This window comes from Crinia signifera, chromosome 9, assembly GCF_055691185.1.
Source record: "Crinia signifera chromosome 9, ASM5569118v1, whole genome shotgun sequence".
Taxonomy (NCBI): Eukaryota; Metazoa; Chordata; class Amphibia; order Anura; family Myobatrachidae; genus Crinia; species Crinia signifera.
The window spans coordinates 111,996,376-112,012,485 of record NC_139225.1 but is presented as its reverse complement, the minus strand read 5'-3'; the positions used below and the strand labels follow the sequence as shown (position 1 = coordinate 112,012,485).

Sequence of the window (16,110 nt, the reverse complement as noted above, 5' to 3'; positions counted from 1 at the left end):
CGCCCAGATCCCTGCTTTTGCACGGAAAAATGTCCGTGTGGTCTGAGGTTGCGGGAGCTGGTGGACCATTCGGTCCTGCAGTCGATGAACTGCGGCCATCGAATGATGGGGGAGGTTCCCTGAGATGGAGGAGGCGTATTCCATGAAAAATACACGTGCGGTCTGTTCAGCCAGCTTCTTACCGCATTCGGACGGAGTGAGCGATCCGTACGGAAGGCGGGGTTTCGCACGCACGGTCCTGGCCGCATATTCGGATCCGGCCGCACCGATCAGAATAAGGGCCAGTGTCTTATATAGCACAGCACATTCCTCCAGGAGTGAGACATGCTGCTATGTAACATTCACGTGACACGTCTCACGCTGGACCGCTAGCCAATGGGCGCTTGCGGTCCAGCAGCCAATCAACTGGTGGCTGCTGGACCGCGAGTGCCTATTGGCTAGCGGTCCAGCGTGCAATATGAATTTTACATGGCAGCACATCTCTCTCCTGGAGGAGTCCGGACACAGCGGGCAGGGGAACGGGGAGCAGCACAGAGAAGTCCCCTAACCTACTCATGGTGAGGTGTAATAGGCATCATCTTGGTGTCACCCTGGAGTCTGTGCTGACCGCTATTAGGGCACCGCTGTTCTCCTGCGGGACATAACACTGCTGATCTCCTGATGGCGGTAGGGGATGTAATCCCTGCACTAAGTGCAGCAGAATCTACTGAATAATACATAATGACAGCTCCATAATGTGCTAATGTCCCGCAGTGGATGATGACTCTTAGATCATATATTTTCAAGGCAGTGGCTGAGGTATATTTTTGGGCTAATACTGACCTAGAAATGTCACTGCAGGAGGCCGGGAAACCACTGATTCCTGACACATCTCTTCCAGAATGGAGTGGAAACAGATTCTTACATAACATCTGAAAAGGCAAATCTGAGACAGATCCGCCGATCCGCCAAAACCAGTTTCAGGACCAACCCAGCCATGTCACCATAAATTAGAAAAACTCATGTCCACATTTTCCCCATATCAACCTTTTGTTTGTATCATTTTGACCATGTCCTAATGCAGTGGTTCTCAAACTCGGTCCTCAGGACCCCAACAGTGCATGTTTTCCAGGTCACCTGGCAGGTGCTCAGGTGCGCTCATTATTCGCTGACACATTTTAAAAGATAACATGTGGGGCTAAATTATTTCACCTGTGATTCTGTGTAGAGACCTGGAAAACGTGAACTGTTCAGGGTTCTTTAGGACCGAGGTTAAGAACCACTGTTCTAATGTATATCAACCTTTTTTATGTATTGACCCATCGCCTGTTGACCCATATTTGCCTACCTGACCGTCTCCATGAGGGAGAAAATGCTCTGTTCCTGTACTTCCCTGGTAATGTATGATTGCCATCACCTGTGATGAAACATCTTTCTTATAAATTGCCTAGCGCCCCACAGGTGATGGCAATCATACGTTACCATGGAAGACCAGGAACAGAGCATTTTCTCCCTCATGGAGAGGATCAGGTAGGCAAGTATGGTCCCTATCACCTACACACAGTGAATTCAGCCATTTTGTGTCGTTGTCTGAGGTAGATGTCACCAACTCCCTCAGAACGTAGGGTGTCACCGAGGTGTGAGTGTATGCTCTTAGTTGCTGTGTATGTGTTTTATGTCCATAATATATAGTGGTTGGTTTCTCCCATATAGATTCGCTGAGAAATCTGCAGTCTGCAAACCACGGCCCACGGTCCTCTCCTGCGGAATTCAGCTCCACGCAGCACTTCCTCTCCAGCCAGCCCACCCTGTTCACATTCGAACCGGCTTGCAACCACCTCCACCAGACGACGCTGTCAGCAAGTGCTCCACAGGACTATCTGTTTCTGCACCAGTGAATGAGTTGGAAAGCAGAAAGTATGAGGTGAGGGGGATATTAGCATGAAGCCCCTGGCATTGAGCATGTAGGTAAGTGGCACTTATGTGTCAAATGTGTAATGGGCATCTGTGTGTGTGGCATATGTTTAATGGGCATCTCGGTGTGGGCCATATGCATAATGGGCATCTCGGTGTGGGCCATATGTATAACTGGCATATGTTTAATGGGCATCTCTGTGTGTGGCATATGTTTAATGGGCATCTCGGTGTGGGCCATATGCATAATGGGCATCTCTGTGTGTGGCATATGTATAACGGGCATCTCTGTGTGTGGCATATGTATAATGGGCATCACTGTGTGTGGCATATGTTTAATGGGCATCTCGGTGTGGGCCATATGCATAATGGGCATCTCTGTGTGTGGCATATGTATAACGGGCATCTCTGTGTGGGGCATATGTTTAATGGGCATCTCTGTGTGTGGCATATGCATAATGGGCATCTCGGTGTGGGCCATATGCATAATGGGCATCTCGGTGAGGGCCATATGCATAATGGGTATCTCTGTGTGTGGCATATGTATAATGGGCATCTCTGTGTGTGGCATATGTATAATGGGCATCACTGTGTGTGGCATATGTATAATGGGCATCACTGTGTGTGGCATATGTATAATGGGCATCACTGTGTGTGGTATATGTATAATGGGCATCACTGTGTGTGGCATATGTATAATGGGCATCACTGTGTGTGGCATATGTATAATGGGCATCACGGTGTGTGGCATATGTATAATGGGCATCTCAGTGTGTGGCATATGTATAATGGCCATTACGGTGTGTGGCATATGTATAATGGGCATCTCAGTGTATGGCATATGTATAATGGCCATCACGGTGTGCGGCATATGTATACCATGCCACTGTTGGGAGGAATTACATGGTTTTTTTTATGTAAAGCCCCGCCCCCTTTGTAGCTCCTCCCACACCACCGCCCACTTTCTGCCCCGCCCACAGTTCCTGAACCTATTTTCCTACAAAAATAGCACTGGCCACATTAGTTTATTGCCATTTAAAGGTCAAGTATACCACTTTCACACAATAACCAGGGTTAATGCTAAGTTAACTAGGACTTCTGCTCTGTGTGAAATGGTACCCAAAAACTTGGGTCCAGTGACCTGGGAATCCAAGCCAGGTAGCAAGCCGGGTTGGTCCATGCATGGATGCCAACAATTTTTCTGGACCCTGCAAACATGAGGGGAGTGGCTAAAAGGAGGGGGCATGGCCAGATTCCTATTTTTTTTAAATGTCTGTAGGCGTAAAGTGGCCGAATGCACCGAGCAGGGGGGAATGGTGTCTAATCCCATTTGGTCACATAGTGGTCACAATGAACAGCCAAATTTCTGATTAGTAAAATTGTTTTAAATGGACCATGGGCTCTGATTAGCTTAGTTGGCTGATGACCAGACATACCTACAGTAGCAATAATGGAGACCAGTTTACTGCATAGTTACCCTGGAATGATTATAATCCATAAGAATATTAATCTTACAAAATTCAGTTTAAATTTGTTAAATGGACTTAAAAAAAAATTGCAACGTGTGATCAACTAAAATACTTTTTTACACCTCCATGCAGCCTAATCCCAGCATAATACCAGCATACAGTCTCAAACATCTTTCTGAAAGTCTGTCAGGCAGAGCAACCATAGTCCTAAACAGCTGGATAAGGTAAATCCAGTACAGGGTAAAACCGTATAGTACATAAGAAACAAACAGCCCTACAACTCTCACACAGCCACTGATACAGTGCACAGGGTCACATGTGATCCATCACATGTGGTCCTTTACTTGTGACGGATTGCATGCGAACCCTGTTCCCTGTCTGGCCCACCACCGGGAGGAGGGTCAGAGGTCAGACTTTCATGCTGGTCCAACCTCCGACTCTGTGAGTATGTATATAGATGAGGTTGGAGATGTAGGGAGCAGTGGAGTTTGAAGAGGATTATATAGGGCAAGTAGAGCCAGTGTGGGATTGGCAGAGAAGGATGTGGAGAGGAAAATAAATCTAGCTGCAGTGTTGAGTATACAGTAGATTGGAGAGGAGCAAGATGGGAGTAGGGGAGACCTGAAATGAAAAGTTTTAATTATTTACACGAGAGATGATCAATGAGACAATGATTTTGGTGGCATCAAAGAAGAGAAAGGGTCTGTTGCACTTGCAAGCAATGTTGGGGAGCTGGAAGTAACAGGACTAAGAAAGAATCTGAATGTGAGGTTTAATGCGAGAGAAGAGTCAGCAATGAGACCCAGGTAGTAGAGATGAGCAACAGATAAAACAGAGGTCAGAAGGGGAAGAGACTTAGATGACCAGAAGGCAATGAAGTTATGTTTTGGCCATGTTGAGTTTGAGAAAGCTCTCGGACATCTAGGAGGAAACGGTGGGGAGTCAACTGTAAACCTGAGAGTGGAGATAAATAGATACTGCAGGAGAGGAGAGGTATAGTTACTGTAAGTGTTGTCAGCATAGAGGTGATATTGGAGGTGATATTTCTCTTATCTTTAATTCTCTTAATATTTTATATAATTTAAGTTTCAGAAGTCTATAAAAACTGGCACACAATAGCAAAGGTGAAAAAATTACTTCTGTTTACTGATTCTCCCCAAAAAATTAAATTTTTGGTACTTACGTTGTCAGCATAGCCATTGCCGGACGGCCGGCTAATATGTGATGGGCGGCGGGGATTCAGCGGCCGGGCGGAGGGGGGGCTTAACTTACTGCGTCCGGGATGAAGGACGGATAGCTGGGCGGGCAAAGGGTATTCAGCGGCGGCCGGGTGGAGGGGGGAGATACTGACGGCGGAGATACTGGCGCCGGTGCAGCAATGGACGTCATTCACCGCTGGGGGAGCATCACATGGTTTCCCTGCTCCCCTAGTGGCACTACGCTAATAGCGTACATTGCTGCCGCCGGGGAGGGGTGTCATGGCGGCCGCAATGCGGGGAGCCATGTATCCACGTGCGCTCGCCACGCTTCGAGCTCAGTGGCTCGTTGCGCTCGCCACACTTTGCAAAATGAACTCCACGCCAACGTGGACACTGGGGGTATGACGTGGATAGTGGGGATATGATCCTTTATGTATTAGCACAGCTCCAGTTACATAAATTACGTAGTTTACGTAGACAGCATAGTGGTGTATTGGTATTCTCAATACACCACTACGCAAACTACGTAATGGGCGCCCTGCTAATACACAAGTACCGAAATTTTAATTGTATTCCATGTCACAAATATTTATTGCACTTCATTTGCTTCTGTGTTGTTTGTTTGCATACAAAGGAATACCTCTGCATTTTTTCGCTATGTGTGCAGGGTGACATAGCTATACTAGGTCGGGCAGCTGTCGCTCAGCACACAGCACTGACAGCCCATACACAGAGAGCGAGCTGTCATGTGCTGTGTGCTGAGCGAGCTGACAGCACCAGTTTTCTACAGTGGAGTACACTGGCAACCAGTGAGATTGATGGACTTAGCAAAGTTGCTTAGAAAATGCCTTAATATCGGCATGTGTGTAGGCCCAATAATTGCACAGCTATAAACAATCTCCGGCAGAATAATCAGAGTATTTTGCAGGACGGCATGCATTATAAACATAAAATGTGGCTCTTATTTCCATCCATTGCCTGCCCCCATTGTCCAGTATATAGAATAACAACCAGCCGGCTCCCAATACGGGTCAGCTGTGCTGCCTCCTTGGCTCCCAATACGGGTCAGCTGTGCTGCCTCCTTCCTATTAAACAGTGTGGTCAGCTGCCAAAGCACATTCCTGGGCCCCATTGATTAAAGTAGTCCTGTCACAATCATTTAACATTTTCTGTTTTTATAGCACATCAAAAAAGCACCTAGAAAACATGCTCTCTGCTTCCAGGAAGATGATCTTTTCCAATTGTTTATAATTATTTGTTAACCTTTGTCCCCACCTAACAGTTTTCTTAATATATATTAGGGATGTGCACCGGCCACTTTTCAGGTTTTGGGTTCTAATGGGTTTTGGCAAAACACCTCCTAAGTGTTTTGTGTTTGGATTTTTTGGGTTCTGATTTTTTTGTTAAAAAAGCATAAAAGCTGCTATAATCACAGAATTTTTCGGGTTTTTTTTTTTGCACCTACGCTATAATAACCTCAATAACATTAATTTTCACTAATTTCCAGTCTATTCTGAACACCTCACACCTCACAATATTGTTTTTAGGGCAAAAGGTTGCACCGAGGTAGCTGGATAACTATGCTAAGCCACACAAGTGTGCGGCACAAACATGTGGCTCATGTAAGAGTGGCACTGCAGCGGCAGATACGGCAGTACTGGGCACCAGACAGGTAGATACGGCAGTACTAGGCATAAGACAGGTAGATACGGCAGTACTAGGCATAAGACAGTACTAGGCACAAGACAGACGTCAGCAATACTAGTATTGTGCACCAGCAGAATTTATAATAATTCATTTTATTATTAGGTACTTCTTGGCAGTGGCACTCAGTGGCACACGTCAGTGCACCAGCACCATGGTATTATTTTTTTATTAAATTAGATATAGCAGCCTAGTATCTAGTTGCACTACTAGGTAGGTACACTTAGGCAGTAACACTGCCAGTGGCAACAGTGGACTGAGTAAATAATACTGGCAACCTCTATTCACAGCAATGCAGGCAGCACCAGTGGACTATATATCATTCAATTAATTAAGCATTAATAATATAGCAGCCTATTAGGTAGAGAAAATAAACTACTAGGTAGGTAGGCAGGCAGGCAGGCGGTAGCACTGCCAGTGGTCACCACAAAAGGTAGTTATATTACACACCACCAGTAGCTTTATGCAGTGCACCAGCAGAATTTATAATAATTAATTTTATTATTAGGTACTGCTTGGCAGTGGCACTCAGTGGCACACGTCAGTGCACCAGCAGCATGGAATTATTTTTTACAGTCCCACACAGCACAAGTATTATTTTTTAATTAAATTAGATATAGCAGCCTAGTATGTACTAGGTAGGTACACTAGGTAGGCAGTAGCACTGCCAGTGGCAACAGTGGACTGAGTAACTAAATAATACTGACAGATTCAGTGCAGGCAGCACCAGTGGACTATATATAATATAATTAATTATTCATATAATATATATTACAGCACAGCACCAGAGGTAGGCCCCAGCACAGAGGAGACAGTAGTACTACAGGTACACAGTTAGACTGTCCTCCTTGCTAGGGTGAGCCCACCCTAAGCAGAGAGGAGAACAGAGTACACAGCAGCACTGAGGGAGACAGCCCCAGCAAATAAAATAATTACAGCACAGCACACCAGAGGTAGACCGCACAGAGGAGACAGTAGTACTACAAGTACACAGTTAGACTACACAGCAGCACTGAGAGACAGCCCCAGAGAATAAAAAATATTGTGTTCAAGGTCAAGCTCAAGTTTAAGCCCCAGCAGCAGCACCAACACACCCTCTCCCAACCCACTACTAGACTGGAGGGAAGATGGCCGGCGCAGCAGCTGCTTTTAAAGCCCCGCGAAATCCGGCGCCGGGAGATGACATTCTGACCACGCGGACGGACCTCAGTCAGGCGGGAATCTCCGAGCGCTGCTCGGAACCGGGCTCGAAATGATGACATTCGTGGGGGCTCGGATCTCTGGAATCCGAGTCTGCACATCTCTAATACATATATATATCTTAACCCTGTATGTTCTCTGTCTGTTTTTTATGTATCTATATATATTTTTAGGAAATTTACTGTAGTGTATTAATGATTCTGTACTATTGAATGTATTTTTGTTATTCTAGCTCTTTTTCTTTTTGTGAATCCAAATAGGTATGGGCGATTTATCCAAATGACGCCGCAGATCATATAGATGAAGATTTGTTTTAGTTTAGCGTATTATTGATATATTGTTGATCATACTATTAATAATTTTATATTTTTTTTTATTGTTTTCAATAACTAACATATATATGCTTTTTTATTTATATATATACATTTTTTCTTTAATGGTTGCTGTTACATATATATTCTTTTGATGTATATGGAATTTTATGTTAGGATTTTCCTATATATATTGAAATAATTGGCTAATATATAAATATTCTGTAGGTCATAAAAGATGACAACTGAGTTGGCAATAGTTTGGACAATATCCTGTACCTTTTGGATAATTGCTTATTGCTTTGTATATCACTGTTATGTGTTTATTATGTGATGTCTGTGTATTTCCTTGATTATAATGTGTTTTAATGAGAATTGTCGGCACCTGTGGAAGGGCAGCTAATGTGTATATATACTTCAAGTGTGTGGGATGGGACATACCCCCGGACGAAGTCCATCTGCGACGAAACTAGTTGGGCATGCCAGAGGTCCAAACACACCATTGCTGTTCTTCCTCCAGCGCCTGACATCCGACATCAGTGTGGGGAGTGGATTTCCCGGCAAGGGCGCCGTTTCCAGCGGTGTCCATTCCTGTGAGGTTCTACGATCTACCACGCTGTTTCTGATGTGATACTGAATTGCTGGCAATCAAACTTCCAGACCACACACTTTTCATGGAAATTTGGCAAAGTGGCACTTCATACTGAACAGGCGGGCAACCAGGAGCAAATTCAGAGAGGAGGGCGTTTCCCCAACCCACATAGGCAGAGGGTATATTCACAGAAATTTGGAGGCCTCCAGTAAATGTGTTACTTTACTGTTTCTACTTTACTTTTATGGGATACACAGTGGACAGATGAAAAAACCAACCCTGGCATCCCAATATGGAGAATCACGACAGGCGCTCCTTACATACATTAACCCTCTCCTCCTAATCCTCCCTTGCAGCAGTGTACCCCCCTTCCCACAGCCTGACCATAACCCTCCCCTCTAGTGCCTAACACATGTACTCCACTGCTTAAACCCAACCCACTCTGTAGCCTAACCCTAACCCCTACCCAGCAGCCTATTCCTATTAGTGGGTACACACGGTTAGATCTGGCATTTGATTCAATTATTTTTATTTGATTTTCTACTATATAGTCTTGCCTGGCATTTGGATTTTGGATTTCCACTAAACAGGAATGCACATCGGGTCGAATCTGCACTGAATGTAGAAAAACCATTCTATGTCCATTCGATTCCGATTTGATTTTGCTTCTAAAAATAAAATTGAATAGGAAAATAGTGGAAATCTCACTATGTGTACCCACTATAAGACCCCCTAACCTCACCATCCCTGCCCTGACTCTGAAAACCCCAGGCATACTTACGATGTTAGCTGCATCGGAGAAAGCCGGTTGTCCCCGCTGTCAGTGCGGGGGTAGCCGGCTCTGCAGAAGGGAGACCAGCGTTGGATCCCGGATCGGTAAGTATGTGGGTGTAAAAGTGAGGTGTGTGTGTATGTAATAAAGTTATACTTTTAAACACACACTGTGTGTGTGTTTTCTTTTAACATTCTTTTTACAGGTGGACTACAAGTCCCAGCGGGCCCATTAATGCCCCGCATGCTGGGACTTGTGGTTCTCCAAGTCCCAGCCTGCGGGGGAGGTCTGCTGGTACTTGTAGTTCTCCTGTATAAAGCAATGTTAGGATTGAAAGATTTTACCCCATCAGGGCGGCGTCCACTGGCCAGGGACGCCGGTGACAGCCCCGGGCTTCAGCCCTGGACGGGTGAAGCCTGGGGGGGAGACCCCTTTATTGGGGGGGGGGGGGGGTCCCCACTCCTTCAGGTACCCTGTCCAAGGCTGACCAGCCACGGTGCTCATGGTACGGCCGGGGGACCTTATGTAAAAAGTGTCCCCTGGCTGTGGCATGACACTGCGGGCTGTTGGAGCCCGGTGCTGGTTTAAAAATACGGGGGACCCCCAGATTTTTTGTCCCCCGTATTTTTGGAACCAGGAAAGGCTCAATGAGCCCGGGGCTGGTTATGCTCAGGAGGGGGGACCCCACGCAATTTTTTTTTTTTTATACAAACAAAAAATCGCACATAAGCTCAAATTCGCACATTTTCATGCGTAAAAATCACACATTTTCATGCCGAAAATTCGCCCATGATCGCACTCAATCGCACTTTTCTTGCCGGAACACGCACCTCATTAAATATGCGAATCCAAGGCAAAAATGCGACTTAAAAAAAGAAGTGCGTTAATGGGCGAAAAACTGACGTGCGAAAAACTCTCATCCCATAGAATGTCACCCAACATATTAATACATTTAGGTGACACTTTAAAAAAAAGTGCAACACTCAGAAAAAGGACGATTCACAGTACAGGTTGAGTATCCCGTATCCAAAATGCTCGGGACCAGGAGAATTTTGGATAACGGATTATTTCGTATTTCAGAATATTTTAATATTTCAATGATGTATTTTGAAGTATCTTGCATTTATGTTGTATAAACACATCAAACTCATGAAATGCACACAAATATATTTTATTTGTTCAAAAAACAAGGTTTCAAGAACATGAAAAAAGTTTGTGTACTATCTCAGATATTGAATTTGAATGCCAAGCAATCATGTTCTTGTACATATATAGTGCCAGTTACATATAATGTCACCAGTAGTGCTGTTACAAATGTCCCCAGTGAGTTTTTAACAAAAAAAAAATTTTTTTTTCACTTTCTGGAATGTATGGTTTTCGGAATAATTCGGATAAGGGATATTCGGATACGGGATACTCAACCTGTATAAAGATTTTCTGCAAGTTACCTTTATAAAATAGGGCCTTTGTATTTGCGTTTTCAGCTTAGACTGTAATTATTACTTTTGTCCTGTAGCTAACTGAATGCATCTGTTGTCCTGGACACATGCTGCCACGCCTCTGGGTGACATGCCAATGTTAAAGCCCAGAGAGAAGAAACTGCATAGGTTGCTATTCTCCCAGTCTGCAGAGAATCTGGTCAGCACCCTATACTGTAGTTACTATCTGCAAATCTGCATTACACAGATGGAGCTCTTGTAGCAGGACAAAAAAAATTACTTTACTGATCACTATCTCAGCAAAAGGGAAATGAAAAAGCCTAGTTTTGTGTTTGATGGAAATCATTCACAAATGCCTCCTGTTTCCAATTAGCTCATTTGTGTTTCACAAGCTGCCTGCAGCTTCAGGGCAGGTACAGGAGCACAACCCATAGTTGTCTACCCTCCTGCATTCTGCAGGAGGCTCCCTGAATGGGAGCAATCTCCCGCTCTCCCTGATTAATCTAAAAATCTCCCTGATTGCTCCTAAACCAAATTATGCAGCTGTTAATATTGGATTGCACTTTTATGCGTATTTAGCGCTCCACGACCAAATCATGTTTCATTAAGTCAAGTTGAGAAGTGGTATGTATTCCACTAAAAAACAAGAAATGTATAGTATATATCATTTTTTCTGGCTTTTAAAAATTATATTGCCTTTTAGGTGCAAAAGATCTTTAGAGAAGATTTCTCTTCTCCTCCGAATATAATAATTGGAGGTCAAATTCTCTTTGAGAAGGTACATTTATCCTTAACAATCAGCTCTTTAATCACAAGGCTGTATCTCTTTTTTCCTTTCACCACCACCGTTTTTCTTTTTTGTTCTCTTTCCGGCTAACCTATTTATTTATTTATTAACAGTTTCTTATATAGCGCATACAAATTACGCAGCGCTTTACCTATGAGTAATGGTCTGTTTTAGTGTAGCTTTTTATATTATGTAATTTTTTATATTATGTATATTTTTTAAACCATTTTGTATTTAGTGATTGTATATTAAAATGAATATACTTGTATTTTAGAATCTTAAGTTTACCCCTGGGAAAGTCATTGTAGATGAAACGCGTTGGGTTTCTCTTTTACTGTTTTGCCTATGACAAGTGTGAAGGACTAAATAAACAAGTCTTTGGATAAAATTCTCTGGTCTGCTTCACTGAACATTTGGATCACCATATTTATGGCCATTATTCATAATTTTTTCATTATTCATATTTATGGACATTATTCAAATTTTTTTTTTTTTTGCTGCCTATTATAGCAGTGATAAAAAATGTATCTAAAAAATATTGCTGACCAGGTGATGATTCTGACCGGCTATGGTTTAATAATCTGATTTGTCAGGCCAGTCCCAGTGATCTGTGGTACTGTACTTAAATACGCAGAGGAAGGCCATTGCTGGTGAAAGTTGGTGAAATAAACTTTGGTAGATGTATCGCTGACAACAATAGTGGCAGTATACGCCATACCTAAATAAAACCCTATTACTGCTGAAACCACCGTTAAATATTATAGCGGATCGATTTACAAAATGTACAAGCAATTCTTACAGACATGCCGACAGACAGACTTGGCTTCAGCAGATGAATAATGTCCTCAATCCTCACAGTGGTTTGTGCAATGCAGAAAGTCACATATTCTTTTTCTGAGCATATTTCTATTGGCAGCATCATAAACAGAGTTATGTAATGAGGCTAGATCATATTTAAATTGTACCCCCTATGGAATAATTCTGGGAAGGGAGATGCAGCTCATAACTGTGGGAGTGGGGCCGGTCATCTCTCAACTTCATTTCAACTCCAGCCGATCAAGAGAATCAAAAAAAGCATTTCTCCCATACAACAAGAGAGGCTTTAGGGCTTATTCAGAGCCGATTGCTGTTGTGCAAAATTATTGTTGTGTTGATTATTGAATGACTGCAAATGTGTACGGATTGCAGCACTCATGTGCGAGGCCACGGAGCGACACAAACTGACTTTTTTTTAATAGCAATCCCTTTGCAACTTGAGTGACAGGAGACTGACATATGGGGGTGGTAACTTGCCATTTCCTGGCAGCGTCAGGAAAAAGGCAGGCATTGCCAGGCAGTTTTCAGGGAGGGCGTGTGACGTCCGCTCTGGCCTCGATCAGCCAGTTTCTTTCGCACCCTAGTGGAAGGGTCAAAATTATGCATAGACTGCACAGACTGGAAAAATCATTTGAAGTGAGTTGCAGTGAGTCAGCGATACTTTGCAAGGCAGTCGCAGACTTGCGCAGGGTGATTTTTAACTCTGATCGCAGGGCTCTGCGAAATTGCACAGCAGCGATCAATGCTGAATAATCCCCTGAGTTAAAATGTAAAAAAAACTGAGAGTCAGAGTTATGCTACATGAATTTGTTATAAGACTGTCGACTGGGTAACAAACAATGTAGGGAGTAATTTAACAATCTCATCAATAAACTTGAATGTATCATTTCGCATTGTGCTGACAATTTAAATATCAGTTAAAAAAGTGTTTCTTTCACTTACCTGATTGACGTGATTTAATTTATCAATGATCTGGTTAATTACAGGCTCCGTACTCCTAGTCTTCCCTTCCTGGTTGCTGGTTTGAACCTTTAGGCCATTTTTCATTGTGTGAGGATTGAACCTGAAGTAAAGAATTGATAAATCACAAAGATGTTAAGATTGATCTACTTAGTGCTGCCAAGCAAGAGCACTCCATAGACAATGTCACTCTAGGGCAGAACTCCATTGAAATAAACTCCTCTCCTTAAGTACTATGCCAATTTCCATAAGGCATCAATAGACAACACATCATTAACTAAGCCTGAATATAAACAAAAAAAAGTGTCAGCCATCTTTAGATCATGGGCCATGATTTACTGTATTTTCTGTAACTTTTACTGTTTAGTTCTGTTACCATGGGATATGACACAATACGCATATATGGAACTGTAGATACATAAAATACAAAAATTAAATAAATTTAATCTGATTATGTGAATACATGAGTGGAAACCACTGAAGTAAAAATAATGCAATGTAGGGGGGGGGGGGGCTGATGTAGACATCATCAAGCCCCACCCTAAGTACAGCAAATCCCGCAATTCGTGGGTATTCAAGGAGGGGGTTGGGCTAAATGATGCAATTTGCATCTTTAGCTCCCCCTCTCCATAAAGTCGCAAATCGCAATAATCTACCACTGTGGCTAGGGAAATTTGGGGGGTGGGGGGTGCTGCCGGTATCCGGAGGGTTGCCCACCTTTACGGGGGGCCGGGAGGGGGACCCAATTTTCAGGAGCCTTCCAGCCATTCCGGGAGGGTAGGCAACCTTGCTTTGATAGGATGACAAATGTTAGACACACAAAATGATGTCATCCACTGTATGTGGGTAGTTTACTTTAAGTGTGACACACAGGTAAAAAACCTACTACCAAAAGACCTAGGACATAATTCAGATATGTACACAATGCTGGTGGGGGCTACCTAGGTAGCATGAGTAGGTGCCACCAGAGATGCTCCGCTAATAGGGCAGTACGGATGGTGTAATGGTTAGCATTACTGCCTCACAGCACTGAGGTCATCGGTTCAATACCCACCATGGCCCTAACTGTGCAGAGTTTGTATATTCTCCCTGTACTTGCGTGGGTTTCCTCCGGGTACTCCGGTTTCCTCCCACAATCCAAAAATATACTGCTAGGCTAATTTGGCTCCCAACAAAATTAACCCTAGAATGTCTGTGTGTGCATGTACATGTGGTAGGGAATATAGATTGTAAGCTCCACTGGGGCAGGGACTGATGTGAATGGTCAAATATTCTCTGTAAAGAGCTGCGGAATCTGTGTGCGCTATATAAGAAACTGCTAATAAATAAATAAATAAATAAATAATAGCTGGCACTAAAAAATGGGGGTGTCAATCCCAACAGCACAGAAAGAAAAAATACAAAAGAGGCGCTTGTTTGATGAAAAGTATATAAATTTAATAACATTAGTAAAATACATATATAAGGAGAAAACACATATATCACTGACAATAAAAAATAATATAAATAATAATGGTATAATAAAGAATAAAATAAATAATATACTAAAACTACTATTTAATGGATCATTACATTACAATGGATTCATTACTTTCTGCAGGGAAGGGTTTAATGACTGTCCCGTCTCAGTTTCTGACCTTTGATAAAGCTGTATTCTCTAAACAGCGAAACGCTTCAGGGGTGAAATGTAATAGAGTGAGAGTTCCAGAAAGTTAGAGATTTTGGGAGAGTTTTCCCATTCTTTTTAAAGCAGCAATCAACTACATGGCAAAATCAACCTCTCCCAAAATCACTAACTTTCTGGAACTCTCACCCTATTACATTTGGCCCCAGGAGTCTACTCTGGACCAGATCCTCATGCTTTAAAAAAAATGGTACTTGTGTATTGGCAGGGCGCCTAATTTACATACGTACGGCATTGTAGTAAAATCGCAACGCTTGCAATTTTGCTGTGCAATGCGATGCGATGCAATGCGATTATCCTTAGTTAATTTTTCATGCACCCCTGCCCGCGGATTGCATTGCATCGCATTGCACAGGGAATCACCACACCCCCACTATCCACGTCACCCCGAAGTGTGGCGAGCGCAGCGATCACTGCGAGGGGACGCGGTTATGTGTCCTCCCGATCTTTTCATACCCCCACTATCCACGTCACCCAGAAGTGTGGCGAGCACAGCGAGCCTTGCGAGGGGACACGGTTACGTGTCCTCCCGACCTTTTCATACCCCCACTATCCACGTCACCCCAAAGCGTGGCGAGTGCAGCGAGCCCTACGAGGGGACGCGGTTACGTGTCCTCCCGATCTTTTCATACCCCCACTATCCACGTTGGCGTAGAGTTGATTTAAAAAAGTGTGGTGAGCGCAGCGAGCCCCGCGAGGGGACGCGGAATACATGTAAACTTATCCGCGTCACATTGCGGGGTTCGCTGCGCTCGCCACACTTTGGGCTCGGTGGCTCGCTGCGCTCGCCACCCTTTATAAAATCGTCTCCACACCGACGTGGATAGTGGGGGTATGAAAAGGTCGGGAGAACGCCACGCTTCGGGGTGACGTGGATAGTGGGGGTGCGCATGGGTGCTTTTAAAATGAAGTACCATCACATCTCATTGCATGGGTGCTTATACAATGAAAAATCGCGGGCAGGGCTTCACTAAAAATAACTAAGGAAAATTGCATTGCATAGCACTGAAAAATTGCATGCTATGTGATTTCACTATGCAGAATAGTCCACTAAGCAAATAGCTTAGTGGCCGCCCTGCAAATACACAAGTACCAAAAAACCTACAAGGACTTGGCTATACCTGCAGTTACCATCTCTACATTCTGGAATAATCTGGCTTACTCCATCTGCCCACCATCCAGGAGCACATTGGCTTATCCGTTGGCTTCCATTGCTTCCAGCTTGAAGAATTGGAAAAAGGGGTACAAAGCTAAGAAGAGGCAGTGGGAGATGTACCAAACTTT

At 43.7% G+C, this 16,110-nt stretch overlaps 1 protein-coding gene across 1 annotated transcript in view; it reads right to left on the bottom strand.

Moving 5' to 3' along the window:
* GPC3 (glypican 3) overlaps positions 1 to 16,110 on the bottom strand; it is a 495,953-nt gene that overhangs the window by 217,850 nt on the left and 261,993 nt on the right. The window contains exon 6 of the mRNA XM_083159530.1: positions 13,125 to 13,245. Within this exon, the coding sequence (XP_083015656.1) occupies positions 13,125 to 13,245 (121 nt within the window). The remainder of the gene's footprint in view (positions 1 to 13,124; positions 13,246 to 16,110) is intronic.